A 27,568-nucleotide genomic window follows, 5' to 3' on the forward strand; every position below is an offset into this window, starting at 1 on the left:
ATTATAAATAAGTATAAAAATTAACAATAATCAAACAAAGGGCTGCGAACCAGCAGGATGTTTATGCTATCGTGTATATATATTTCGAAAAATGACACAAACGTTTCGGCCATAACTGTGGCCTTCTTCAGTGTAATAAATAGTCGTTAAAATTTAAAACCTACCCCCTTACAGTAATAAAAACGCCATTCGCTTACAAATCAGATTATATATCCCCTTACAATAATTCAAACGCCATTCGCTTACATTGTCATTACAATTGTCGTCTCACGTCCGATAACGGCTCGTCGACGTAACATCGTGTCTGGTTATTAATACGAGCCTTCCCTGAGTCGATCGAGAAAAAATCCGTCTCTAATTTGTCCACACATTGCATTGGTAAGGAGGGACTGAGGTGAAAATCCTTATCCTTAGAAGTGAAATATCTAATTTGTAGTTGAATTCAACGTATACACTCAATTCTTAAGTACCTTCAACCGTAGAAACGCTCCTCGAGAGACCCATGTTCGGCTGTGTTCGGTCAGATGTCAAATGCGAGAGTCAGAGCATTATCGAGAGGAACGTGTGGAGGGGACTGCGTATATGGTAGGGGAACGAAACCTTGGTGGGAATCAGCACGGCGGGAGAGCGTTAAGGATCGGGAGATACGCCTCTGGCAATAATTCCGTGTCACTATGTTTATTAAGACCCTCACTCTGTCTTTTAATATGCAGCATTTCAGAGATAAGACGTTTATTATATATAGGTTCATTATCTAAGATTTTTACTCCTTCCCAATCTAATCTGTGATCCGTTTTGAGGCGATGTTCGGTAATGACTGAAGGAGATCCGCTTCTCTTCATAATGTCGGATTTATGCTCTTTAATCCTGGTTTTAAGCTGTCTTTTCGATTGCCCTACATAAGTGGCCTCACAATCAACACAACTTATCTTATACACTATTCCACAGTGTGCCGATTTTTCTAATATATCCTTACCCGTCGTGATAAACTTGTTCAACTTGAACGGAATCGTGAAAGCCGGGCGGAAATTAATTTTTTTGGCTAACGTTGTAAAGCCATCCGAAATAGATTTTATATACGGAATAGTAAAATTAGAAGTCTTAACAGATTGACTGTTAGGTTGTGTATTGTGATCAAGGAATTTAATCCTTCTTCTGATCGTAGAAAAAATGAAGCCAAGCGGATATCCATTATTAAGTAATATGTTAATCGTATCTTCTAAATTTTTCTTATGAAACTGTGGGTGGGACAGAGAGATGATCTTATCTGTGAGACCGTATATTACGCCTCTTTTGTGACAAAGGGGATGGTTCGAATTGAAATTTAAATATCTGCCAGAGTAAGTAGGTTGTGGAAATGGTCGAAATAATCCTCTCATCCTCTATTACAATGGTGACATCCAAAAAATTAAGTCTGCCCTCCCGTCCGATTTCACACGTAAATTGCAACCGTTCATGCAAGGAATTAAAGATCTCCAATGTATTCTCGATCTCATTACATGGGGCATTCATTGCAATGTCATCAACATATCGAAAATAAAATTGTGGAACATAATTGAGTTGTGAGATTGCAACCTGCTCTAGGTCACACATGACCATGTCCGCCGCTATCGGTGATAGGGGAGAGCCCATTGGACTGCCAAAAATTTGTTTGTAGAATTTGTTGTTAAACGAAAAATATGTCGAGTTAAGAATCAGTCGGATTGCAATTATGAATTCATCAAACGGAATGTCTGTGAGTTTCGAAATCTCACTCCACCTTTTAGTAACACTGTCTACCACCAAGTCTGTTGGAACATTGGTAAACAGTGAAACGACATCCAATGATATTAATGTACAATTAGAGTCGAACGGCTTACCATTTAATTTGTTAATCAAATGGTAGCTATTTTTAATATGGCTAGGAGATTCCGAAACACCTTTAGACAAAATTTCATGTAAACAGCAGGCAAGCATATACAAAGGGCTGTTAATAGATGACACGATTATTCTGAGAGGATTGCCAGGCTTGTGTATTTTAGGCAATCCATAAGCTCTTGGTAGGATGCCGTCCGTACAATTAAGTTTTTTGTACATGGAGTGATCAATATATCCCTTATTCTTCCATCTTGTTATTAGAGAGCGTAACTCACTCGAAAGTTTTTTTACCGGATCTTTTTTAATTACTTCGTAGAAGGAAGTATCCGAGAGTGATAACTCCATGTTCCTTACGTATTCGACCTTGTCCAAAGCCACCGTGACACTGCCTTATCAGCTCTTGTAAATAGAATTTCTGGATGTTCCTTAATAAACTTTTTAGTGGAATTAATCCATCCCAAAATCAATTTGTCGTTCTTAGTAACCATAAGTTTTTTGTTAGAGATTTTATTAAGTAAAGATACCGATTCGTTTCTGACCGCCCCTCGAATGGATTCTTGGCATTTGTTAATGTTACCCTCTATGTGCAATAGACTCAGTAATCAGTTTAGGCATTTCAAATTCATTAATCGGAACCCCGAACCGTTCACCCAATTGTAACAGGTAGACAATTTCATCCGGGATTGTGTATGTGCTTAGATTGCGAAACCAACCATGCTGAGGAGAATCTAAAGAAGATTCTTGTTTGAAATTATTAGCCTAAAGAATAACATGACAAACATTCGGCCCCGGGTTGTTAAAAGAAATTTTTTTCCTCGGAATGTCAGAATCCACCAAGTTTGCCTCGTCAGAACAAAAATAATTAATATCACCTATCATCGATTTCTTACGTATGTGAGAGCTTTTCGTCAGCCAACTTATTTTTTTGTCAACTCTTTCCTTTCGGCTGTGCCACAGATGACTTTCGACAATTCCCTGGCGAGCAAAGAAGGCATTCCCGATCCCCGGAGGAAATACATAAAAATTAATATAGTATAAATAATGTGTTTTTTATTATGTGGACAGATAGCCCCGCATATAGGGCTATCTGTCTACGCTTGACTTGTTCACTTAAAAAATTCGCCTCTTTAAAATGTTAAACTATCAATGATTCTAATTATGTTTTTTTTTTAATAGCAAGGTTGAAAGGTTATACCATTAATATTTTAGTCAAATATCTTTATTAGTTTTTTAGTAAACTCGAAAAAAGTGTAAAGTGTGGACACATAGCCCCGGTCTCTCCTATATGATAAATAATATATAACAGCGTAAAACATATACTTTTTATGTATATGTGTATATATATATTAGGGTGGTCCTTATTTTTCGACTTTTAAATTTATTCTGCGGCACCCCCCAGAATGTTTCCAATTCGCAGAAAAATAATCCCTGCCAAAGCTCAGCTCGATCGGATAACGGGAACCCGTGCCCCCGGATTTTTAAACATTTGAGTTCTCTTGTATTAAACTGTTTATTCCATCAACATTGGTTTTTAAGGTAGTTCGATGATGAATGGCCGAAGTCAAAACAATGTTTATAATTTTTTTATTTATATGATGATAAAAAAAATAGAATAACGCATCGCAAAGCTTCGTAACGACGTAAAAAGACCATTAGTAAGTAATTTTTACGTTGTAGAATAATATTTTGCCTGAAATAGATTAAAATAAAGTGTGTGTTAACGCGTCGCTTGACTAGTTTTCAACTTTAATTATTAATTTAAAAAAAACTGTACGGTGGATGGTGTTCACCTTCAATTATAGGCTTTCTCACAGTGTCCTCTTTCCATCGATATATATTGTTCGGACATTTTTGGCAAAAGATTTTTCGCAAACTCGTGTTATTCATAGGAAACTATACCTCTTTTCCTATTAGACCAATGTTAAAATCATTAAAACCACTTAATTTTGAAATTTAATATCTTGAGAACGGGACGGTAAATTATCTTTTTTCTAGGCTTAATCGATTCAGGAGAGTTCCTTCTTTCGATATAAAAAATAAAACCTATCACTTTTGGCAAAAGTTGTTTCATCATCGAACTACCTTAAAGCGTATTTTCCACAAAAATCGGCCTAAAGCACTTTTCTTTTTTTAACATGTGTGTCTTGCTTTTCTGCATCGTTTAAGACCTTATACGTCTCATTTAAACAATTAGGTAAATTGTTAATAACTACAAAATAAAAATAAATAGTTATTGCATTTATTGCTTGATCAGCTGGAAAAAATTATGTATGGGCTATAAAAGTTATAATAGTATGTTTAGAGCTAAAAGAAGAACAAAAATTAAAAGATTTCATGTCTTTATTAAAAACAATCAATTTTTTGTGGCTAACGTTACCTAATAATATTTATTGCAATAATAAGGTTTTCTTTGTCGAATCAGGGAAGCGGCGGCGATAATCTTTTACAACTCGTAATAAATACTGTTTTTGATCTTCGTTTCTAGTAATTAATTTACTGTAATCCTCCATTAACTTAACGCCTCTTTCCGCTGTATCGTTAATAACTTTTAATTTGGATACAATTTGAAAACCTTTTTTAAAAGTGTCGTTTTCTGACCAGGTTGACGGGTCAGTCTGCATAAAATCCCGACTAATATTAACCCTTAAATGCCACCCGGGGTCCAGCGGACCCCAGACCCTTTAGAATGATATATTTTAAAATGTTCCCGCCAAATATGGAGCTCATATTTATTTATTTATTATTTATTATTTTTTTGATTTTGGAGCCAACATTTTAACTGTTGGCGATCTTAATTTTTTATACTATGTTGAAATTGAAATTTTAACAATCCCAGATAGCCAAATCTGTTCGAACAAATAATGCCAAATACTTGCTACAAATTTTGGTTTCAGAAATGGTACAAATTTGCATCAAAATTTGTTTTATCAAATGTTGTCGACAAACTGCTAGCAAATACGTATCAAAACATGCGTACACAATTGACGCCAAATTGATACCAAATATCGAGCAAAGCTTAGTAGTACCTGATAACAAATTGGCATCAAATTGCCGCTAAAATTAGTTGACAAAACCTAACACCAAATGAATGCCAAATATTGAGCTAATTTTGGTGACAAAGCTTGAGAACAAATTGACGCCAAATACCGAGCAAAGCTTAGCAACTACCTGATAACAAATTGGCACCAAATTGCTGTTAAAGTTTGTTGACTAAACCTAACGCCAAATTGATGCCAAATATTGAGCAAATTTTGGTAACAAAACTTAAGAACAAATTGACGCCAAATACCAAACGATGTTTAGGGCGTTTCATTCAGATGGCGCGACACATGAGTCGCCACTTTCAATGCGCCCCCACCTCCTTCCTCGCTCTTGTTCAGTGTCATGGCCGCTCTTGCTGCGTTTCTTCGGACGAGACGAGTACGTTTTCGTAACTGATTGAGCTAAGCGGCACGTATTCTGGAGACCAACCGAGCGAGATTCGACTTCCCAAGGAGAGCTTACCGCCAGGAAAAGGAGAGCTTGAGGGAGGATTGAGGCGAGGAGTCCGGTCCAGCGAGCAGGGCCCTTCCGATATTCTCATTTGGGACGCCATATTGGAAGATCGACATTGATCGTGGTAGTACAAGGGGCTCTGCAAGGTTAATTCTCGTCTTAAGATCTGGAATTGCTCTCATTCTTGTGGCTCTGGTTTATATTCTAGCCCTAGAATTGATCTCGTGGACAAAAGCAGAGGCCCCCCTCTCTTTTCTTTTCTTTTTTTTTCTTTTCTTTTCTTACTTTGATTTCAATCAGTAATCCAGACTCCTTAATTCCGCCCTGTAAGATCTGGTTAATTCTCGTCTTGAGATCTTGGAATTGCTCTCATTCTTGTGGGTCTGGTTTATATTCTAGCCCTAATGTAATTTTAATATATGCATTACAATTTTACACTGTCAAATAATAAATAATATCGTTTGATAATAATAACAACAGTATAGATAATAGTAACAATTTTATTACTTGACTTATTTCATTCTATTTTTGACAACTCGTATATACATTACATTAGTATTACATTAGTGGCTAAGGTCTATACTATGTCATAGTGTAGATCTTAGCTACATTTCTGGCAAGTCAGTCCAAAGTATGCGGCTTTGTTCTCTATCCTTTTTATCTGTAGCAATTTTATTTCTTTTTATTTTTTAATTATTTTTTATGTATTATCTCTTATGTATCAGGTTTCTGAAGAAGACTAAGTATATAAAGTCGAAACGTAAAACGTTAATTGTATTTAAAATTTGTTTAATTAAACGAGATTTTGTTTTTAAATTTAAATTGATGACCTTTTTATAACTCGAGAAAATCAGCCAGCCTTCCATCCTATAAGTTTATTTTGTACTGTTAGTTTAATTAATTTAGTTATATTTTTTTCCATTAACATTCCATTTGTTATAGTGATTGTGCAGTAGAAAATTTGAAAAAATAAATGTTTTTAAAAAGTAAAGATAGTATATATTTTGAAATCTATGTATTTTATGTAAACATAACATTTAAATTTATTTGCAGTTTATTTTAGAACATGCCAAAAAACACCGTTTCATAAGCTTTCTAAGAAAGTTAAAAGGCAGAAAGTGAATGTTGAAGTTGTAGAAGAACTCAATTCAACAGATTCTTTAATTGAATTCGATCAGTCGCATATTCAGCAAGCACATGCTTCCGTTAAAAGCCAAAGTTCCGTAATACCAGATTTTCTTCATAATCAAAAAGAATCTGAACTTTCTCATTATTCTTAACTTTTTCATCATTCTGAACTTCCTCACCATTCTGAATTTTCTAATAATTCTGATCATTTTGAGTACTCTGAACACTTTGATTTCGAAAATAACGATAATTATAGAGATATATTTAACATTAACAGACACACCGGCAACAATAACGAGGCTCATTCAGATGACAACGATGATAATTCTGAAAACTGCGAGAATAGTGATGAGAATAAAAAATATTCGAAATGTTTCGTGAAAACAAGAGTTATAAAGAAGAGTTATAAGAGTATAAAGAGTTATACTCTTATAGTCTTAAAGAAGAGTTATAAGAGTATAAAGAATATGTAATATTATGTAATAAAATGTTTCATTCTACTTGCCGTTTGAATCTGATTAAGGCAAAATTGTAATATTAGTTTGAAATAGAAACAATTTAAAACAATTTAAAATACAAGGGAAATGCTTTAGTTTTATAACTATCATATTCTTGCAATATTAAAATTTTTACATATTCTTTCTTTGATTAAAATATTTCTCAAAATAATCTTGGAACTGTTGATAAAATATCGTGTATTTTTTTATCTGTAAAAGTTTAAAGTTTTGTTTGAATAGTTTAAAAGTTTTGTTTGAACGGTTTAAAAGTTTTGTTTGAACAGTTTTTTTCTGCTGTATATTAATTTCTATTACATCAAACACTACAAAATTCACTTCGGTTGCTTGCACCTAAATGATGTATATTATTCTTTTGTTATTTCTTTCTGACAACAGTACTGCATTATTCCATCGTAATCGACGAACTATGCACATTGTGAACATTTGTTTATTTCAATTTTGCATTCTTGCAAATAATAAATCGTGTTTCAAGTTTGAACTAGTTGTTTAAATATGCACGGTAGTTATTATTGTATGATTAAAGAAAGGAAAGTTAGTAGTATTAGGCTTATAAGAATATTGTTTTAGATGCATTTTCATAGAAATTATACTCGTGTTTTCAGTAAGATTCTATAAATCCTTCTTATACCGGCCAATGCATTATCTGCGCACGGAGTATGTGTTCCAGGCATTATATAAGATTCTCGAGTGTTTACAAATATTGTATGTGCTGTTGACAAAGTTAAATGTTTGCATATGTCAGTAAATTCACATTGTATAACATTTACTGTAATTAATATATAATTAATTATTTTATTGCCACCGTTAGATTTTATAAATGTCTTATAATGTTTTATAAATATAAAGATTTCTTTTAACATATGTATAAAATAATTTATTGTAAATCAATAAAAAATTATATGCTTTTTATAATTTAATGCTTTTAATTTTCCCTAAAAAAATATATTTTAGTATTTATTAATGGCTACGTAACAAGGCTTGCTGCAATTTGGCGTCAAGCTGTGTCATCAAGATTTGCTCTGTATTTGGTGCCAATTTGCTGTTAAGTATTGTTCTCAAATCTTGTTTGATATTTGATATCAATTTGGCGTCGGGTTTTGTCAACAAACTTTGATAGCAATTTGTCAACAATTTGCTGTTAGATTGCTGGCAAGCTTTGCTCGGTATTTGGTGTCAATTTGGCGTCAAGTTCTTTTGTCAAGGTTTGCTCGCAATTTGGCACAAATTTGCTGTCGAGCTTTTGTTGGCAAGCCTTGTTCACAATATGGCGCAAATTTGCCGTTGAACTTTTGCTGTCCTGTTTTGCTCGATATTTGGCGTCAATTTGGTGTCAAGTCATGTACACAAGCTTTGCTAGCAAAACACAAGCGTATTGCAGACACAGATCGCACCGAATTTGTCGACAAGTTTTGCGCGTATTTGGTGTCAAATTGGTTACAATTTGCTGACAAATTGTTTACTGGGATATAAGCATTTTATTCTCTTTTCTAAGCCTTGAACAACATTGAAAATAATTTTCATAACTAAATATCAAAAAATCAATAAGTAAGGAGACATTTTTCATGCTGGGGTCTTTTAGACCCCATGTGTCATTTACGAGATTCTTGAGAGGTGTGGCATTTAAGGGTTAAATCCGTCGAAAAAATCAGCTGTTTTCGTAGTTACGAATGTTCGATATCTTTTTCTAGCACTTCAGGAATATTGTGTGCTCTTATAACTACGCGCTTAAGGAGGTTCTACAGGTACTCTCTAGTCAGTCGAGAGATGAAGAGAAAATCTTCAAATTCATCAATTCTAAGTATTCATAAAATATTTTCATGAATTTTGATGATGTTAGAGCTTATATCATACCCGTATTAGTCGAAGCGAGGAATAATTAAAAATATCGTGTAAGTGCTCCTTTGACTCCGGCTTCTTATACATGCGAGAAAATGTGATAACGTCACGAACTTGAGTCTCGCTGTTCTGCTCATATAAGCGTGGTCCTTTTCTAGTCAGTGACTGCGTTTACTTTTATAAATTTATAATGACTCCTCCAAGCCCGACCAATTCATGGAGAAATAAGGATAGAGTCTTACGTGGTGTCAAAAGAGGAAAATTCGCTAAAAAGAAAGTTGTTCTTCGAATGGAAAATGCCCAAAAATCATTGACAGATAAAAGGTTATGTGAGGTGCAGTCGCTGCGACGTTGTTAAATCTCCCTTGTTATTCGAAGCACGCTACGTGAACTGTGATATGGCCTGTTTCAATAGCCAATATCACAAAATTTTACACGATAACCCTTGTTTTTCTCGATATTTCTGAAAAGCTTAGATTAAGATCTATAAGAGCTCCGTTTTTTGAATCTCTGGTAGGCCGCCTTCATATAATTAATATCTCGTTTCCTGTCTCCGGGAACCCTTTTGCCATAAGAGCTCATGTTAAAACTGTGATTTCAAAATTCATTTTTGCAAATTTTTACACGATAACCGATGCTAAAATTTTTTGAGCACTTTTCTCGCATCTTACTTTATACGTCCATAAAGTTTTTTTCCAATTTTTAGATACATCCATTATCTGTAGAACCTCCTTAACACTTTCATTTGTCGATATTTTTTCTACATTGATAGCTTCAATCATCTACTTTTTCGTATCTGCGGATACTTTCTGATCAAAGAACGCAAGCGCAAAAGCTTTAGGACTTAAGTATAAATATTATTAGGTAACGTTAGCCACAAAAAATTGATTGTTTTTAATAAAAACATGAAATCTTTTAATTTTTATTCTTCTTTTGGCTCTAAACATACTACTATAACTTTTGTAGCCCATACATAATTTTTTCCAGCTGATCAAGCAATAAATGCAATAACTATTTATTTTTATTTTTTAGTTATTAACAATTTACCTAATTGTTTAAATGAGACGTATAAGGTCTCAAACGATGCAGAAAAGCAAGACACACATATTAAAAAAAGAAAAGTGCTTTAGGCCGGATTTTTGTGGAAAATACGCTTTAAAAACCAATGTTAATGGAATAAACAGTTTAATACAAGAGAACTCAAATGTTTAAAAATCCGGGGGCACGGGTTTCCGTTATCCAATCGAGCTGAGTTTTGGCAGGAATTATTTTTTTGCGAATTGGAAACATTCTAGGGGGTGCCGCAAAAAAAATTTAAAACAAAATTTTTTTGTCGAGTAAATATATAAAAGGACCACCCTAATATATATATATATATATATATATATATATATATATATCTATACGTATATATATCTATATATATATCTATATATATATATATATCTATATATTAGGGTGGTCCTTAGGGTATATGTATATACCCTAAGGACTTAGGTGGTCCTTAGGGTATATATATATACATAATAAATTCGTATAGATAACAATCTAAGATCTAACATCAGACATATGTTACGCTGCACACACACACGCACACACACACATATTTCTTTTTCTTTTTATTGTCTTGTTTTATCGCGATGCGAGGGAGAGGTAGAGGCCGAGGAAGAGGCAGAGGCAGAGGCAGAGGTAGAGGAAGAGGCGGAGCTGGTGAAGAAAAAAATATATCGGGCATCAACATATATATTATTACCAAAAATAATCTTCAATAAATAATAAAGTAACAATTAATATCTATATTTTATTTATGCATAGCTCTCTCTACTCCTAAATCCTTTCCTTCCTGAATTAGTGTTTATAAATATTTATTTCATTTTATTTATAATTTTTACATTTATAAATAAATAAATATATATATATATTTTTTTAATATGCATATATACCTATATATATATGCATATTTAAAACTTATAAATATAAAAATTGTAAATATGATTAAATAAATATTTATAAATATGACGTAGCGCATCGTCGACTTGGCAGTCGGCGAGGCACGAGACACGAGACACGATACCCGAAATGCGTGGCATATCGTGGCAACGTCGCATATAGCCGCGCGCGTGCCGCCGCGGCGGCAGCATATCCCCTCCAGCTGGGTAGTTCGGACACGAACCACCAAAGACCGACAATATCGAAAAGTGGATGTATACATAGCACGGACATGAACCAAATTCATCGACAGTATCGAAAAGTGGATGTGACTCGTAGTTCCAATTCCTGAAAGTGGATGTGTGGCGCTACTGTACGGCCTAGCAAAAGCGTCCCAAGAAAATCGCCGTCATTGCGCCTCTCATCCTTCTCTCTTAGAGTCCCTCTAATAAGAGTCGCGACACGTTGAAGTTTCAGCAAAATTCTGCGAGAGAGATAGAGATATACGCCATCTTACTTTAGACAAACGCATGCGCATAACGGTGCTGCGTATGTCACGTATGTCATGTATGTATATTCTCTATTACGTTACGTATGAAGTGTTCACCACGTGTTCAATGTCCCATATCCGAGTTTTAATAATTTTAAAGAACAATTGTGAGAATGGTTGGGTGTGCTGCGCCTTTTTGCAATAACTCTGCAAAAAAAGGTTACATTATGAAAGTGTTTCCGAGAGACCCGGAACGTCGGGCTTTATGGCAACAAAATGTTCCACGCGAAAATTGGACAGCGACGAATACTTCGTATCTCTGCGAGGTAAAGTAATGGTTTTTGCTTTTATTGCTATACAATGTCCATAAAAACTAACCTGTCTCACGGTCTAAGTTAGAGACGTCATTAAGACGGAATTAATATGTCATTTGACGTCACTGTGCTATCCGGGCATATATAATATATATTTTGTATTTTCAGATGCATTTTTCTCCAGAAATGTGGGAACAAAGATGTGACGGAAAACGAAAATTAAAACCAAATGCGGTCCCAACAATATTTGGGTTTTTTATGAAAAAGAAAAATACAGATACAAGCAGAAATGAACAAATATCAAAGGAACATGCTAAAGAAGAGCAAGTGAGTATTGATAGATACATTAAAATTATTAGGCAAAAATATATATACACTTACACGTATTTCACGTATCAATAATATATTGCAGCTAAACATTGAAGATTTGGAATGTAATACAATAAAGAACACTGCGGAGTATATTTCAGTAAATGACATTCCAGAAAGCAACATTGTAGATGCTGTACTTTCTACTACAGCTGAAAATAACACGGCAGAATGCATATTGACGACATCTACTTCTGATACATGTATCTCTGAATCTGAAAACTCAAACAACGAACAATTATGTAAAGAAAAATGTAATGAAGTAATTAAAAAAGCAAAGCTGCGTATGATAATAATGCAAAAGAAAATGAAAGTGATGAGATTAAAACTACACTCATTAGAACAAAAAATAAATAATGATAATACAAGAAGGCTCTACAAAGAATATTTAACGAAGATCAAATAGCAGTATTATGTACAAATGTCAACAAAGTAAAAATTGGTCTAATGAAACTGTACAGCGTGCTCTAAAATTAAAGCTGGCATGTGGAACCAATGGTTATGAAGAAGTTCTTCGTCAAGGTATGCCATTTCCATCTTTACGAACAATACAAAGACGATTGGAAGATTTCAAATTTGAGCCCGGAATTTCGGAGAAGATGTTTGACTTCTTAGCATATAAGAAGTCTTACTTTTGTAAAGATACTGATGTAGAATGTGGACTGGTATTCGATGAAATGGCTATCACACCGCGAAAATCCTATGATCCTTCCACCGAAGCAATTGTAGGAGATATAACATTTCCAAATGAAACAGGTATTGCTACGCATGCTTTAGTTTTCATGCTTGTGGTATAGTTAATCGTTGGAAACATATAGTGGGATATCATCTTACAGGTAACAGTTTTAACAGTAAAATAGCAAAAGAAATAATATTTCAGATAATACATAAAGCAGAAGCAGTGGGCTTCCACGTGAATTTTATAACATCAGACATGGGTTCAGGAAACCTTGGAATTTGGAAACTGTTAGGTATAAGCTCAGGAAAATATAGTAACACAGTTAATCGTATCATACATCCTTGCGATATAAATAGATATTTGTATGTTATTGCCGACCCACCTCATCTTCTCAAAAATCTGAAACAAGCTTTGATTAATAACAAAGTAATAACCATTTCTGAAAATACCGTACACAAATATAAGTTACCGACAAACAAAATATATTTAAAACACTTCGATGAACTGCTAACTATTCAAGAAAATTCGGAACTATTATTAACGCCTAGATTTAAAGTCTCTGATATCAAATGTACGAACAATTTCAGTAAAATGAGGGTAAACAAAGCTAAAAATGTTTTTTCGAACGATGTTAGCAGTTCATTTCAATTATTAGCGCATGAACGTAATAAGATGATTTTTATACTACTGCGTGGTTTGTCAAACTTATATGTAAATGGTTTAGTCTGGTTACATCAAGAACTTGTAAACTAGCGCTTGGTAAAAAGTAGAAAACATATATACTGAGAATATCGAATTTTTACGAGAAGTTATTGATATTTTTACAGAGTTACAAATAGGAAATGGTGAATTTAAACCTGTACAGAGAGGCATTATTATAACTACTACATCCATACTTCAATTAACTGACTATCTCCTTGAACACAGAAACGTGCAATTTGTTTTAACTTCTCGATTTACTCAAGATGCCGTAGAAAATCTTTTTTCACAAATCAGACTAAAGCATGTGATACCGCATCCATTACAATTTATTCAAGACTTAAAACTTATTTCCATAGCCATGTACATGAAATATATTTATAGTAGTAGTTACGATAATGATGGGGGAAATTATTTACAAGGATTTCTAGAATACTTAAATAAGGACAAAAAAACAAAAAAAAAAACAAAAAGGCATAAGTATTGCGGAAAATAATAATAATGTAATAAATATAGATACACTTCCCCCTTTCAATCCTTACATAATACAACTGTCTAATCTTGAATTGAATTCGTTGTATAATATTGCCGGATACATTATTAATTCAATTAGCCGAAGGTGTAAAATTTGTAACAAGTGTTTGCTTTCTGTAGGATCTAAGAGTAAATTATCTTATCATTTTACAAAATTAGTACAACTGAAAGCTTACACTGAGAATTCTTTATATTTTATTAACAAACTTACATTCGGCATTTTTTTTACGATTAGAACAGATGTTCAGATATTATTCAAAATATTTTTCGGATATAGGAAATACCAACATCAAATCATTTCTTATATCTAAATTTCGTGATGTTTCTGCTAATCATATTTTAAACTGTCATCAGTTGTATTTCAAAATTATTAAAAGATTTGTCGTTTACGATTACATATTTATCAAAGAAAATAACGATAGCAAATCGACGGTATGATAGCAAATCCATGGCTATGCATAATATTTTTTCTTAATAAGCTTCAATATGTCTTGCTTTTCTAATAATTTATAAAACTATACAATAAAAATTTTTCGTTTATTATTATATATTCTATATTTTTTATTTTATAAAGTTTATTATGTATTCCATAATATTTTTTTTTTTAATACAAGTGTCTTAATACAATAAATTATAAAAATATTTCGTTTATTATTATATATTTTATATTCTTTATTTTATATAGTTTATTATGTATTGCATAACATTTTTTTTTTAAATACAAGTGTCTTAATACAATAAATTACTATCATTGTAATATTTTCGTTCTTTCTTTTTCCCTTTCTTTTTATCTCTCTGACCGTAGCCATTATACATACGTCCGGTGCGAAGAACCGCTGCACTTGACGCGAACAGCGAACAGGTGCAAACGGATGTTAAGGGTCGGCAGGAGACACGGTGGAGACCTCTGTCGGGTTGGGTTAGCTGCGAGTGGCTGCGAGTCCGTATTTTATTTATTATAAATTTTTAAAAGCAAAAATGCAAAATCGGGCTCTGTAGCGGACTGCATTATTATATAAAGAGTATATAAAAAAAAATTCACGAATCTATGTAACTTATTTTATGAGAAATCTTGTTATTACGAATCCGTAATAACTAATAATCACTCCAGGATCCCCTTAACAGTTGTACTTGTAAACGGAGCCGGAGAGGCCGAGAGCATGTCAGAAACGTGAGAAACACCGCGCGGATCATGCGTCCAAAGAAAGACGACGATTATCTTGAATTCGTGGATTAATAATCGTGAAACTATCGTAAGTGAAGAATCAGCGCACTTTGTATATTTAAAAAAAGGTGTTTATTACTGGGCGTCCTAACCTCGAAATTTGAAAAAGTTAAAGGGGTTCCATAACTAATCACTAATCGGTCGTACATTAAAAAAGAGAGCATCTTATTAAGTCGCAACTACTTGGAATCGTCATTATAAAACCCCTTTCAATTCAAGAGGACACAACATGAAAGTGTAAGTTATCAAGTTCGTTAGATCTCGTTTCGCTCGCGATAATCGTTAGGTTTTATCGCCGTCAATCTTTCAGCATAAAAGGAAATTGGAACACCCTTCTGAGCAATTACGAAGTTCTGAATATCTTGCAAAACACGAAGTCTTATAAGAAGCAGATGAATCAGCTCGCGACCATTACTTATCAGACGATCAAGTATCTGGAAGACACGCCGTGCAAGAAGCAAAATCCAGAGAAAATCCGCGAGTTCCTAAAAGCGATGGAACCCATTAAATTGACTAAGGCCGAGAAGCTTACTCTTCTCAACCTCTGCCCCACTACACCACTCGAGATACAATTGGTACGGTTCCTTCTTTCCTAACAAATATCCTAATTAGGAAGCGGTGGAAAGGAGAGATTTGAGTCTCTGAATATCTCAATGGACTATAGATCTATTTTGAAATGTTTATATACAGATGGTTGAAGAGAGCGAGGAACGGCTGTCGGAGGAAGAAGTGGAGACCGTGCTTCAGATCGTCGCAAATGTGCGGGGAGATGAGCAGGACGCAGAACAAGAGACCTAATTTTAGATCTTAAAAAATAACTTATTTAAATATATTTTGCGTATGTACATTTTATTTATAATAAACACGACTGGAAATAGTGTATAATTAAATTATTGTGCGTGCGTAATAGTGGATAGCCTTATTATCTCTTTTGATCTCCAAGATCGTCTATAGAGTCCTCGTCAATCTGAAAAAGAGCAGAATTTTCCATTAAGAAACTTTTGCGTTTGATGGCTTTTATTCTTTTTTTCCTCCTTTTAAAACTGTAACTTACTTGTGGCCATTTCTCAGGTATCACCTCGAATAAGTCATCCTTGACGTCTCCCTGTATGACTATCTCGTCATCGCCAGTCACGCTGGATCCACAGGCAAACTTGCTGCCGAAAAATTTCGCTGCTACCTTCAAGTCGATGTCTGTAAAGAATATATATTTTTCAACATTGGAATTATTTGTTTTGCAATCCGTTTAAAGGGTCGATTTGATGTATTACCAAAAGTGCTAAGGCCAGTTACAACTGTGACAGATTTCTTCTTTCCTCTAGGTGCTCTAGAGATGGTCACCAACCGTGGTATATCCTCTTTCTTCTTGGTTTTCAGCATACCCTTACCGCCTCGCTTCTGCCGCTTCTTCTCGTCCTCCCCTGTGCTGACTTCGGTGGAGCCATCCTCTGTAGCTGGATTAGAACATAGTCTTTCAGTTAAAACCTCCAACTGTCCAACTGTCTCCGGTGATCAAAATTCTCCACAATTACCTAATTTCATCTTCTCGAATTCGGTAGGCAGATTTCTCTCCAGCCACTGCTTGCACTTGTCATATTCCGGGTAGTATTCGCAGTACTGCAAATCAACAATTGGACCTTAATTGGAGTTATAAACATCTTCGTTATCAATTCCGTTCTTCTGTGAGATTCACATTATCCCGTTGGAAGAGATGAAAAAGTTAGTGCAAAACGTTTATTGTTTTATTTTCTTTCTCTAAGATACGATATGCTATAATTAATTTTCAGTTATAATTAATTTCATTTTAACGATTGTCAATGGTGACTCGTCTATTTTCGTCATCGAGTACACTTTCTTCGCATCAATATCGAAAGTAGCGACTTACCTCGATGGGTAGCGAGCAGTTTCCGCAATACTGGACCCGAATAGGATAAGTGACATTACAATCCGGTCCCAATCGAAACTCCGGCTGTTCCTCTGCTGACATCCTTGCGGCGTCTAACCTTACTCGCGGTCTCGTCAGGCAGTCCTTTCAAGTCGAGGTCGTTTTAGAAATTTTTCCTCCGTGCCGTGCCGATCTTCCTGGAAACGCAACGTTTCTTATTTTCACGTATACAAACAACTCTGCCAACAAATATCTCGCACCGCGCGCACCGTTAGGTTAGAAGCCGCCAGGGTCGGGATGTAGAGACCTGCAGATCGATTTTCAAGACTCGTCACTCGATAGCGTAGAAAGTGATTTTCGGTTTCTTGAAAAGCTGCTTGAAAATTGTAACCAATGCGCGCGATGCGACTCGTCGTTTTTAGCACGCGTGCAATCTAGTGAATTATTAGAAACGTACCATCCATTAATTTCTATCAAATGCATATTATACACAATTCGTATATAATTATATTGACTACGTTTACACGGCTGCTTATAATCCGGTTTAATAACTACTGTATACTATCCGATCGATTTAAAATTTTTCTTCTTTTGATTATAACGATTATTTAAATATGAACCTATTTTAATACTATAAACATTTGAATCAATTTTTGATATTTATATATTAAAAAAGTTGTAGTTTAAGTATCAAAAAAGACTCATATTTAAATGATCATTATAATAAAAAAATTTTTTGAATCGAATAACATATATACGGTATTATAGTGTTATTCAACCGGATTACAAGCCGCCGAGTAAACGTAGTCAATAATAAATATACATTTTAATGTTTCTAATCTTGTTTTACAAATCAAAGAATACAAGAAATTAATAATTTTATTTATATAAAAAAATAAGATATTGTTTGATGGTTTTCTATTAATCACCGATTAAGTTAATCACAATTTAAAGTCAAATAGCGTTTTCGACTGGGCCGGGTTTAATCGCTCCTACAGCGATTAATGACGTGACTTCGGCAAATTGACCAATGGCCTTAAGAAATTGACCAATCACAGTCGAGTATTCTCCTCATATTCCACTGTGATTGATCAATTTCTTACGGCGAGTCGTGGGTCGTGAGTCGTAGGAAATGGACCAATCACAATCGAATTTGAGGAGAATAATCGACTGTGATTGGTCAATTTTTGCGACTCACGACTTGCGACTCGCATTGTAGACCCCGCATAAAGCCTTGTGTACACGATACTAGAAATCGGTCCGAGTTTCGGTTTAAGCCAATGAAACTGCTGCTTTTCTGTAAGAGCTGCAAGTTGATTGGCTTAAACCGAAACTCGGACCGATTTCTAGTATCGTGTATACAAGGCTTTAGTCCCGGTCTACAATAGGTGTTTTAAGCCCTAAGCCCTAAGAAATTGACCAATCACATACTACGTTTACGCGAGCGTTACTTTTGTAGTAACTTACGATAATTCCTTCGCGTAAACGGGATTTTGTAGTAACTTGCGATAATTTACTCCGCGTAAACGAGTGAATTATCGTAAGTTACTACAGAAGTAACGCTCGCGTAAACGTAGTAACAGTCAATTATTCTCCTCAAATTCAACTGTGATTGAACAATTTCTTAAAGCCTTGTGTATGTACACGATACTAGAAATCGGTCCGAGTTTCGGTTTAAAGCCTTGTGTACACGATACTAGAAATCGGTCCGAGTTTCGGTTTAAGCCAATCAACTTGCAGCTCTTACAGAAAAGCAGCAGTTTTATTGGCTTAAACCGAAACTCGGACCGATTTCTAGTATTGTGTACACAAAACTTAAGCCAATCAATTTGCAGCCTTACAGAAAAGCAGCAGTTTTATTGGCTTAAACCGAAACTCGGACCGATTTCTAGTATCGTGTACACAAGGCTTAAGCCTGGTGTCCACGATGCAAGAACTGTGTCCAAGTTTCGGTTTAAGCCAATGAAACTGCTACTTTTCTGTAAGAGCTGCAAGTTGATTGGCTTAAATCGAAACTTGGACACAGTTCTCGCATCGTGGACACCGGGCTTTAAGGCTTAGGGCTTAGGGTGCCATTACATGGAGCGCGGAAACGCGGAAACGCGGAAGCGCGGAAGACAAAATTTACTAGATTTCCGTCGATCCGTTCCGTTCATTTGATTGCCTTATATTACATGGAGCACAATTTGCGCGGAAAAGCGGAATAGGGAATTATAAAATAAGAATGTTTAGCGGTATTTATTGATTAAAATGCTTGTATTCAATAAATAAACTGAAAAGATAAGCATACTAATACAAATTGCAATGAATTAAGTCAACACACATTTAATAAAGGAATATAAATGTCTAGTTATCACCATATTGTTCCGCTTTTCCGCGCAAATTGTGCTCCATGTACCCTGCGTTCGTTTTCTCCCAATTTCTCCCACTGGGAGCATGTACTATACTAAAAATATATAGGGTACGTTACGTATATTATAGATTTTTAATAGTATATGTTCCCAGTGGAAGAAAACGAACGCAGGCAATATAAGGAGAAATAAACTTGCGGAACGAGCGCGTCAAATGTTCGTTCTTTTTCTCTGTACTGTTGCACTCAGATACCTCAGATAGGTTATGTATTTTTATAATATATTCTATCCCGCTTAGAATATTGTGGACAGTTCTCCGTGAAATTGGAAAAGTGATTTAATTGTTATAAACTATTCGGTAGAACAAGCGCTAATGCATAAGTGCCCTATAGCCGTGAAGCTCCGCTGTTCCGCTCAAATGGGATAGAATGAAGCGACGGAAACGCGGAATCTAGTTACTTTCTTTCCGCGTTTCCGCGTTTCCGCGTTTCCGCGCTCCATGTAATGGCACCCTTAAGGGAATCCTAAAGCCGTCTGTAATACCGACAATCGTACTTTTCGCTTAATTTTTTATTGGCTTTATGGATTTGAAAAAATCTTGCACAGAATTAAAGTATGTGCTCTACTCTGTGGACGACCACCGATTTTGTAACAAAATAAGTAAATAAAATAATAAAAAAAAATCCACTTTAACAATATTTGCTTCGTATAAAAATTCTACAACTTGATGTTACAAAATGAGGGTGCAGGTCCATTCAGTAGACATCAAGGAATATCATACCGTTTGTAGAATTAGGCTGAGACTCCAAACAAAAAAGTTAAACGAAAAGTACGATTACGTGAACGTAATATACGTGATGACACCGGACCAGCAGTATCGCGTGTAGCGAGAGATGGCGCAGCAATCGAAACAAGGACAGATGCCTCTCGTTAGACAAGGGCAGATATAGGCCGGTAATATAGAAAATGATAGAAAACGAATTAGAACGGAATTAAAAATGTTCGACATTATCGACATCGAGGAAGTTCGGCCTTCACTATAGGATCCCCTTAAAACACCTATTGTAGACCGGGACTAATCGGAGACTGTTAGCGTTTTTTCTTGGCTGCACTACCGCCCACTAGTGCAATACTAGTGCAACACTAGTGCAACAATATTGCAACAATATTGCACTAGTGTTGCACTAGTGGGCGATAGTGCAGCCAAGAAAAAACGCTATGTGATATCAGCCCTTAAGGGGATGCTAAAGCCGTTCAAATTACCGACAATTACAGTCAAAGCTCGTTCTTTGAAACGGCTTTACAGATCGCAAAATCCTTTTACAGGAGTAAAGTAGAGGTACTAATGAAGGGTGGGATTGTCAAATAATTAGTAATAATTGAAAAAAATGTAAAAATGCTGTCACCTCATAACCTTATTTTCTAATATAAACAGTTGTATACGTAATATGTACGAAATTAAACTTTCCCACCCTTCAGAAGACGTGCACAAACAATAACGTACCTTTGAAATTGAGATTGAAAGCCTAGAATAAAAATGAGAGCTTTGAAACGATCGTGTATATTTTTCACAAAAATATTCACGCAGAGCAGCAATCATGTCACAGCAGTAGTTCACGGATCTTGCGAGAGATGGCGCGATGGCGCACGCAGCTGTGGGCAGTTTCGGGGTTGGCTACATTGTCTGGTTCCTACACAGCAATCGAACCAGGACAGATATAGGATACAGATATCTCGTTAGGCATTTTTACATTTTTTTCAATTATTACTAATTATTTTACAATCCCACCCTTCATTAGTACCTAAACTTTACTCCTGTAAAAGGATTTTGCGATCTATGAAGCCGTTTCAAAGAACGAGCTTTGAAAGATATGTGGTACAGATATCTCGTTAGGCATTTTTACATTTTTTTCAATTATTACTAATTATTTTACAATCCCACCCTTCATTAGTACCTAAACTTTACTCCTGTAAAAGGATTTTGCGATCTATGAAGCCGTTTCAAAGAACGAGCTTTGACAGATATGTCGTACAGATGTCTCGTTAGGCATTGGGCGCGTTCAGCAGACCAAGCCGCTGAGTAGCAGTCGAACGTGATTGGCTCTTACTTTTAGAACCAACCAATCAACGCAGAGTGTTGATCAGATGAACTCAACGACATATCTGTCTAAACTCGTTCTTTGAAACGGCTTCATAGATCGCAAAATCCTTTTACAGAAGTAAAGTATAGGTACTAATAAAGAGTGGGAATATAAAAAAATTAGTAATAATTTGAAAAAATGTAAAAATGCCTAACGAGGCATCTGTACGACATATCTGTCAAAGCTCGTTCTTTGAAACGGCTTCATAGATCGCAAAATCCTTTTACAGGTGTAAAGTATAGGTACTAATGAAGGGTGGGATTGTAAAATAATTAGTAATAATTGAAAAAAATGTAAAAATGGCCGCGTTCAGCAGACACACCTGTTGACATGATGTACAGATGCCTCGTTAGGCATTTTTACATTTTTTCCAATTATTACTACTTTTTTTATATATTCCCACTCTTCATTAGTACCTATACTTTACTCCTGTAAAAGGATTTTGCGATCTATGAAGCCGTTTCAAAGAACGAGCTTTGACAGATATGTCGTACAGATGCCTCGTTAGGCATTGGGCGCGTTCAGCAGACCAAGCCGCTGAGTAGCAGTCGAACGTGATTGGCTCTTACTTTTAGAACCAATCAATCAACGCAGAGTGTTGATAAGATGAACTCAACGACATATCTGTCTAAACTGGTTCTTTGAAACGGCTTCATACATCGCAAAATCCTTTTACAGGAGTAAAGTATAGGTACTAATGAAGAGTGGGAATATAAAAAAATTAGTAATAATTGAAAAAAATGTAAAAATGCCTAACGAGGCATCTGTACGACATATCTGTCAAAGCTCGTTCTTTGAAACGGCTTCATAGATCGCAAAATCTTTTTACAGGAGTAAAGTATAGATACTAATGAAGAGTGGGAATATAAAGAAAGTAGTGATAATTGGAAAAAATGTAAAAATGCCTAACGAGGCATCTGTACATCATGTCAACAGGTGTGTCTGCTGAACGCGGCTATTTTTACATTTTTTTCAATTATCACTACTTTTTTTATATTCCCACTCTTTACTAGTACCTATACTTTACTCCTGTAAAAGGATTTTGCGATTTATAAAGCCGTTTATTTAAAGAACGAGCTTTGACAGATATGTCGTACAGGTGCCTCGTTAGGCATTTTTACATTTTTTCCAATTATCACTACTTTCTTTATATTCCCACTCTTCATTAGTATCTATACTTTACTCCTGTAAAAGGATTTTGCGATCTATAAAGCCGTTTCAAAGAACGAGCTTTGGCAGATATGTCGTAACAGATGCCTCGTTAGACAATAACAGATATCTCTCGTATTATTGGCCGCGTTCAGCAGACACAACTGTTGAGTTCGTCTTATAACACTCTGCGTTGATTGGTTGGTTCTAAAAGTAAGAGCCAATCACGTTCGATTGCTACTCAGCGGCTTGGTCTGCTGAACGCGCCCATTCCTTTCTCTCCTATGTATGTAATTTACATGCACCCATTTATTCCTCTCTCTCTCTCTCTCTCTCTCTCTCTCTCTCTCTCTCTCTCTCTCTCTCTCTCTCTCTCTCTCTCTCTCTCTCTCTCTCTCTCTCTCTCTCTCTCTCTCTCTCTCTCTCTCTCTCTCTCTCTGTCTGTCTCTCTCTCTTTCTCTCTCTCCCTCTCTCCATCCCTGTCCCTCTCTCTCTCTTAGTATACTGGATAACGTATTAGTATGGTAAAATCAGGATTTTTTGGAAGTGTGGTGTTAGGATTCTAGGGTATATTTGAAGAAAGAAAAACGGTAATGTTATTTAGGACAAGAAACTGTATTTATTATTTCGTTGATAAAATGTTGGGAAATATAAACGAAAATACATATATAAAATTATTTTTTTATTGTTACTGTCGAAAGTAAATAATATTACATAAACCAGTAATGCAATTGAACATAGATATACATACACACGCACACGCATACGCATACGCACATACATATTATTTTTATTATTTTTTCTGTGGGCCCCAGGCCCCGTCCACGATGACGATATCACGGACATGAGACGTCTCCAGGATCATGCTCCGATTACTTTGTACTAACAATAAGAATAATTCTGCATAAACTTTTTTTACTTTGTGCCTTTATATCATATGTATTTTTCAAGCAAAGTGCATTTGCAGAATTTATGCGATGGAAGATGCACACACACACACACACACACGCACACGCACACGCACACGCACACGCACACGCACACGCACACGCACACGCACACGCACACGCACACGCACACGCACACGCACACGCACACGCACACGCACACGCACACGCACACGCACACGCACACGCACACGCACACGCACACGCACACGCACACGCACACGCACACGCACACGCACACGCACACGCACACGCACACGCACACGCACACGCACACGCACACGCACACGCACACGCACACGCACACGCACACGCACACGCACACGCACACGCACACGCACACGCACACGCACACGCACACGCACACGCACACGCACACGCACACGCACACGCACACGCACACGCACACGCACACGCACACGCACACGCACACGCACACGCACACACACACGCACACACACACACACACACACGTGTGTGTTTATATATGTATACATATATCTTCCATCGCGTAAATTCTGCAAATGAACTTTGCTTGAAAAATACATATGATATAAAGGCACAAAAGAAATTTATGCAGAATTATTCTTAGTACAAAGTAATCGGAGCACGATTCTGGAGACGTCCCGTGTCCGCGATATTGTCATCGTGGACGAGGCTCCGGGCCTAGAGAAAAAATAATCGTACTAACGATAGACCCCCGATATTGTCGTACAAAATGTATGTCTACCTATCCCACTATCCCTAGCTTCTTCTCCTCTGTATATTATAATGAAAAAAAACGTATCCAACTGAAAAAGGCCCGTTTAGCGACATAGGAAGCCGATGCCAGTCTCACGCGAAAAGCGAACGTCGAATTTATAACACAATGGCTGCGTTCGGGAAGCGCGCTATTAGCGCTATTGCATCATTCTATCTTTATCGTTCATCAGGTGTAAAACAAGGATAAAATAAGCAAATAGCACTAATAGTGTCTTCCCGAACGCACCCAATAAATTAGTATTTAGCATCTCGAATTTCTATCAAGAAACGAGACAGGTCATTTTTTTGTTTTCTAACCGAATTTCACTAATATCTAAACGTCAGAAACGCACGTGGTCCGAGTTAGCACAGTCCGACAGATTTCTTCCTATAGACGGCATAGTTGCCAAAATATATTTCATGCATGAAAAGAAAATTAATCTGCAAAAATCAAATAATATTATGAGCGCGAAAAATATACACGAAGAATTTATTTTAAGAATCAGAAAGATTAAAAAAACGCGACAAAGTTTTTTCCCTCCGGATGAAATTCCAACGTGCGCTTCTAAGGTCAACGTGCATCCTTTGCTAAACGAATGAATTCATACACATTTTGCTGCCAGATTTTTATTGACGTGATGCAGACGGGTGTACATCTGAGCCTCAATAAAACGCAATCGTAAATCAATTATGCGAAAGATATTAGATCTTATATTCGTCAATAAAGTTATAAAATCCGCAAACAATGCGAAAATTTGCGCATAGTCCCTCGTGATCAAATATAAATGCATCGCGTCGCTTCGCTAATGATCGGATAAACACTCTCGAAAACGCAACAAAATATTTGCTCCACGAAATAAGCTCGCACAAATCGCATCTGACAAAACTGAAATTTAACAATTATATATAAAATCAAAAGCTATAAATTATAGTTTTTTGTTTTGAACAAGAGAAGTTGAGACACGTAGCGATAAAATTGAATGAATTCTCAACACAATAAAAATAAGTTTAATAATTTTCTTTTCTACGGTTTTCGTTTCCTTTTAAGAAATAAAGATGTTAAAAAAAAATCAATACAAAGTAATATGTTACAAAAGTTTCTCTTGGTGTAAATTTTCAAAAGGAGGAAAGCAAGTTTGAAAGAATAATATGATAAATCAACATTCTCTGAATACATATTAGAAACCATTTTTTTATATACAATTTCTTTTTTATTATCTGGTACATCTTTTTTCTAATTAGACTGATTGCTAATATATCTTTTAATATGCATAAAAATATATATTTAAATTCTTAGTGCTTCTGCATAATAGTGCAATAATTTCAGATTTTTTGCCATCACCTATTACTTCAGACTATCAATCTTACTGAAAAGGAACCTGCGTAGATTTAAACAAATAATGGAGAATTATGAATAATATGAGGTTTCCAACGCTGAGCTTTTTATGTAAACTCTTTCAAAGGATCTATCCATTCTTGATGGGGTAAAATAATAACTTCTATAACAAATGCAATAAATATTAAATTTATAGTATTGATTTATATAATTAATTTTATTCTGTCTTTATATAGAAAAATATACACTCAGTCTTAGCATCAGAGTAGAGGGTAACGCAGCTGATGAACAGTATAGATATAATAACAAACTGAATAAAAATCTTATTAATATCATTATGTTATAATAATTAAGATTTTTATTCAGTTTGTTATCTATACTGTTCATCAGCTGCGTTACCCTCTACTCTGATGCTAAGACTGAGTGTATATTTTTCTATATATAAGGACAGAATAAAATTAGTTATATAAATCAATACTATAAATTTAATATTTATTGCATTTGTTATAGAAGTTATTATTTTACCCCATCAATAATGGATAGATCCTTTGAAAGAGTTTTACATCATTCATTTACATTACAAGAAAAAAATTATTTGAGGTGCAAGAGATGCAGTAAATTGCCAAGTCTAATAAGTACCCGCGTCAATACATACTATGTATACTAATTCACATTCTCAATTATGCTACTGTTATTATTTGTCATCAGACAATTATAAACATACACATAATAATTAGATACATATTATATATATATACGCACATGTGTGCATAAGAATATATGTAATTTATAAAAAGCGGGTGCTTATCAGCCTTGATACGTTACTGCCTTCTGCTACGGACGGCCAGAAAGCATTTTCAGGTTCAGGCCGTATTGCTAAAGAATCCATAGACGCGGCAACGCCGCGCGGCGTTGCCGCGTCTATAGCATATGTCTCTCTACCGTGCGTCCGTGTGAGCAATTCAGTGGTGTGTGTACGTGTACGGACATACACCACTTCATAGAACCTGAAATTAGTTGGTAACACTGAAACCGGAGTTTCGCGTTGTCACCACGCGAGGTCTCCAATATCAGTTCGGCCTTTGCTTTAGTTGACAGAGTTGACATTACCGACGTCGAGGAAGTTCGGCCTTATATAGCTTTAGCATCCCCTTGGGGATCCTGCAGCCGTATGATTTACCGACATTATCGTTTTTCGATGGATCTTTTAATTGGCTTTATAGAATTGCAAAAATCTTTTACAGAATTAAAGTCTGCACAAAAATCTAGGGTAACAAACGCGATTTTATATCAAAAACACCAAAAAATTAAAAATATTACTTATTTGGGCACATACAGCTGTCACCTGACGACAATATTTGCTTAAAACAAAAATTCTGCAGTTTATACATACATAATGTTTATCATCTGCCCTTGGGAAAACATGTAGGAATAATATCGTGCAAGTAGAAGTAAGATTCAATGCGTACAATAAAAGAAAAATGTGAATTTTATTTTAGTACCGCAAATACGGATGCAGAATGACAAGAAGAGCAGCAACAGTAGTTGCCGAATCTTGCGAGAGATGGCGAGCAATCAAACAAGGACAGATGTCAATTCGTTAGACAAAGACAGATATAGGGAAAACAAAATTAGAAAGGTTGACATTATCGACATCGAGGAAGTTCGCCTGTCACTCCAGGATCCCCTTAAGGGGATCCTGGAGTGACAGCGACAAGGCATAATCGGTCTAAGCAATATCTTTGAATTGGCTGAACAGAATGGAAAATCCTTTTACACGATTAAAGTACGCACAAAAATGTAGAGGGCTGTACATGATTTTTTCTGATAAACTAAAAAAAATTTTATTTTTATAAATATTGTCTTAACCTGACGACAATATTTGCTTTATACAAAAATTCTGCAGTTTTTCTATAGAAAATAGTGATGCAGCCCTCTACAAAAA

The 27,568-nt window shown here is 35.5% G+C and overlaps 2 protein-coding genes and 2 long non-coding RNA genes across 6 annotated transcripts; 3 read left to right on the plus strand and 1 right to left on the minus strand.

Annotated features, from left to right (window-relative positions):
* Positions 1–4,721: 4,721 nt before the first annotated feature.
* On the plus strand, positions 4,722–6,985 carry LOC139782198 (uncharacterized). 2 transcript variants are annotated; one of them, XR_011720811.1, is made up of 2 exons: positions 4,722–5,498; positions 6,758–6,985. It is a non-coding gene; the product is annotated as an uncharacterized lncRNA (long non-coding RNA). The 2 variants fall into 2 exon arrangements; XR_011720812.1 differs by lacking the exon at positions 4,722–5,498 and adding an exon at positions 5,505–6,570.
* A 5,365-nt stretch (positions 6,986–12,350) lies between these two features.
* Positions 12,351–13,885, plus strand: LOC139782193 (uncharacterized). The gene is made up of 2 exons (XR_011720810.1): positions 12,351–12,692; positions 12,817–13,885. It is a non-coding gene; the product is annotated as an uncharacterized lncRNA (long non-coding RNA).
* Positions 13,886–14,769: 884 nt separating this feature from the next.
* On the plus strand, positions 14,770–15,951 carry Crcp (CGRP receptor component). 2 transcript variants are annotated; one of them, XM_071721159.1, is made up of 5 exons: positions 14,770–14,898; positions 14,974–15,101; positions 15,183–15,310; positions 15,384–15,648; positions 15,764–15,951. In XM_071721159.1, the coding sequence occupies exons 3-5, from the start codon at positions 15,303–15,305 to the stop codon at positions 15,869–15,871; spliced, it is 381 nt and encodes a 126-aa protein (XP_071577260.1). In that variant the 5' UTR covers positions 14,770–14,898; positions 14,974–15,101; positions 15,183–15,302; the 3' UTR covers positions 15,872–15,951. The 2 variants fall into 2 exon arrangements, with proteins under 2 accessions (XP_071577260.1, XP_071577259.1); XM_071721158.1 differs by having other exon boundaries at positions 14,770–15,101.
* On the minus strand, positions 15,902–17,332 carry Denr (density-regulated protein). The gene is made up of 6 exons (XM_071721157.1): positions 17,228–17,332; positions 16,959–17,155; positions 16,606–16,690; positions 16,345–16,527; positions 16,128–16,267; positions 15,902–16,040 (listed from the first exon to the last, which is right to left on the minus strand). The coding sequence occupies exons 2-6, from the start codon at positions 17,058–17,060 to the stop codon at positions 15,996–15,998; spliced, it is 555 nt and encodes a 184-aa protein (XP_071577258.1). The 5' UTR covers positions 17,061–17,155; positions 17,228–17,332; the 3' UTR covers positions 15,902–15,995.
* Between the last annotated feature and the right edge of the window lie 10,236 nt (positions 17,333–27,568).

Source organism: Temnothorax nylanderi, unplaced genomic scaffold, assembly GCF_030848795.1.
Source record: "Temnothorax nylanderi isolate EJ_2023f unplaced genomic scaffold, tnyl_v1.0 TNYL_tig0394_pilon, whole genome shotgun sequence".
In the NCBI taxonomy this organism is placed as follows: domain Eukaryota; kingdom Metazoa; phylum Arthropoda; class Insecta; order Hymenoptera; family Formicidae; genus Temnothorax; species Temnothorax nylanderi.

Bases quoted from the DNA above. Each gene is read 5' to 3' on its own strand.
- Crcp (XM_071721158.1), top strand. The intron at 15,649-15,763 runs GTACGGTTCCTT...GTTTATATACAG, and splicing joins CACCACTCGAGATACAATTG to ATGGTTGAAGAGAGCGAGGA.
- Denr (XM_071721157.1), bottom strand. From the start codon at position 17,060: ATGTCAGCAGAGGAACAGCCGGAGTTTCGATTGGGACCGGATTGTAAT. The intron at 16,691-16,958 runs GTAAGTCGCTAC...GTTGATTTGCAG, and splicing joins ACTGCTCGCTACCCATCGAG to TACTGCGAATACTACCCGGA. The intron at 16,041-16,127 runs GTAAGTTACAGT...GCTCTTTTTCAG, and splicing joins TACCTGAGAAATGGCCACAA to ATTGACGAGGACTCTATAGA.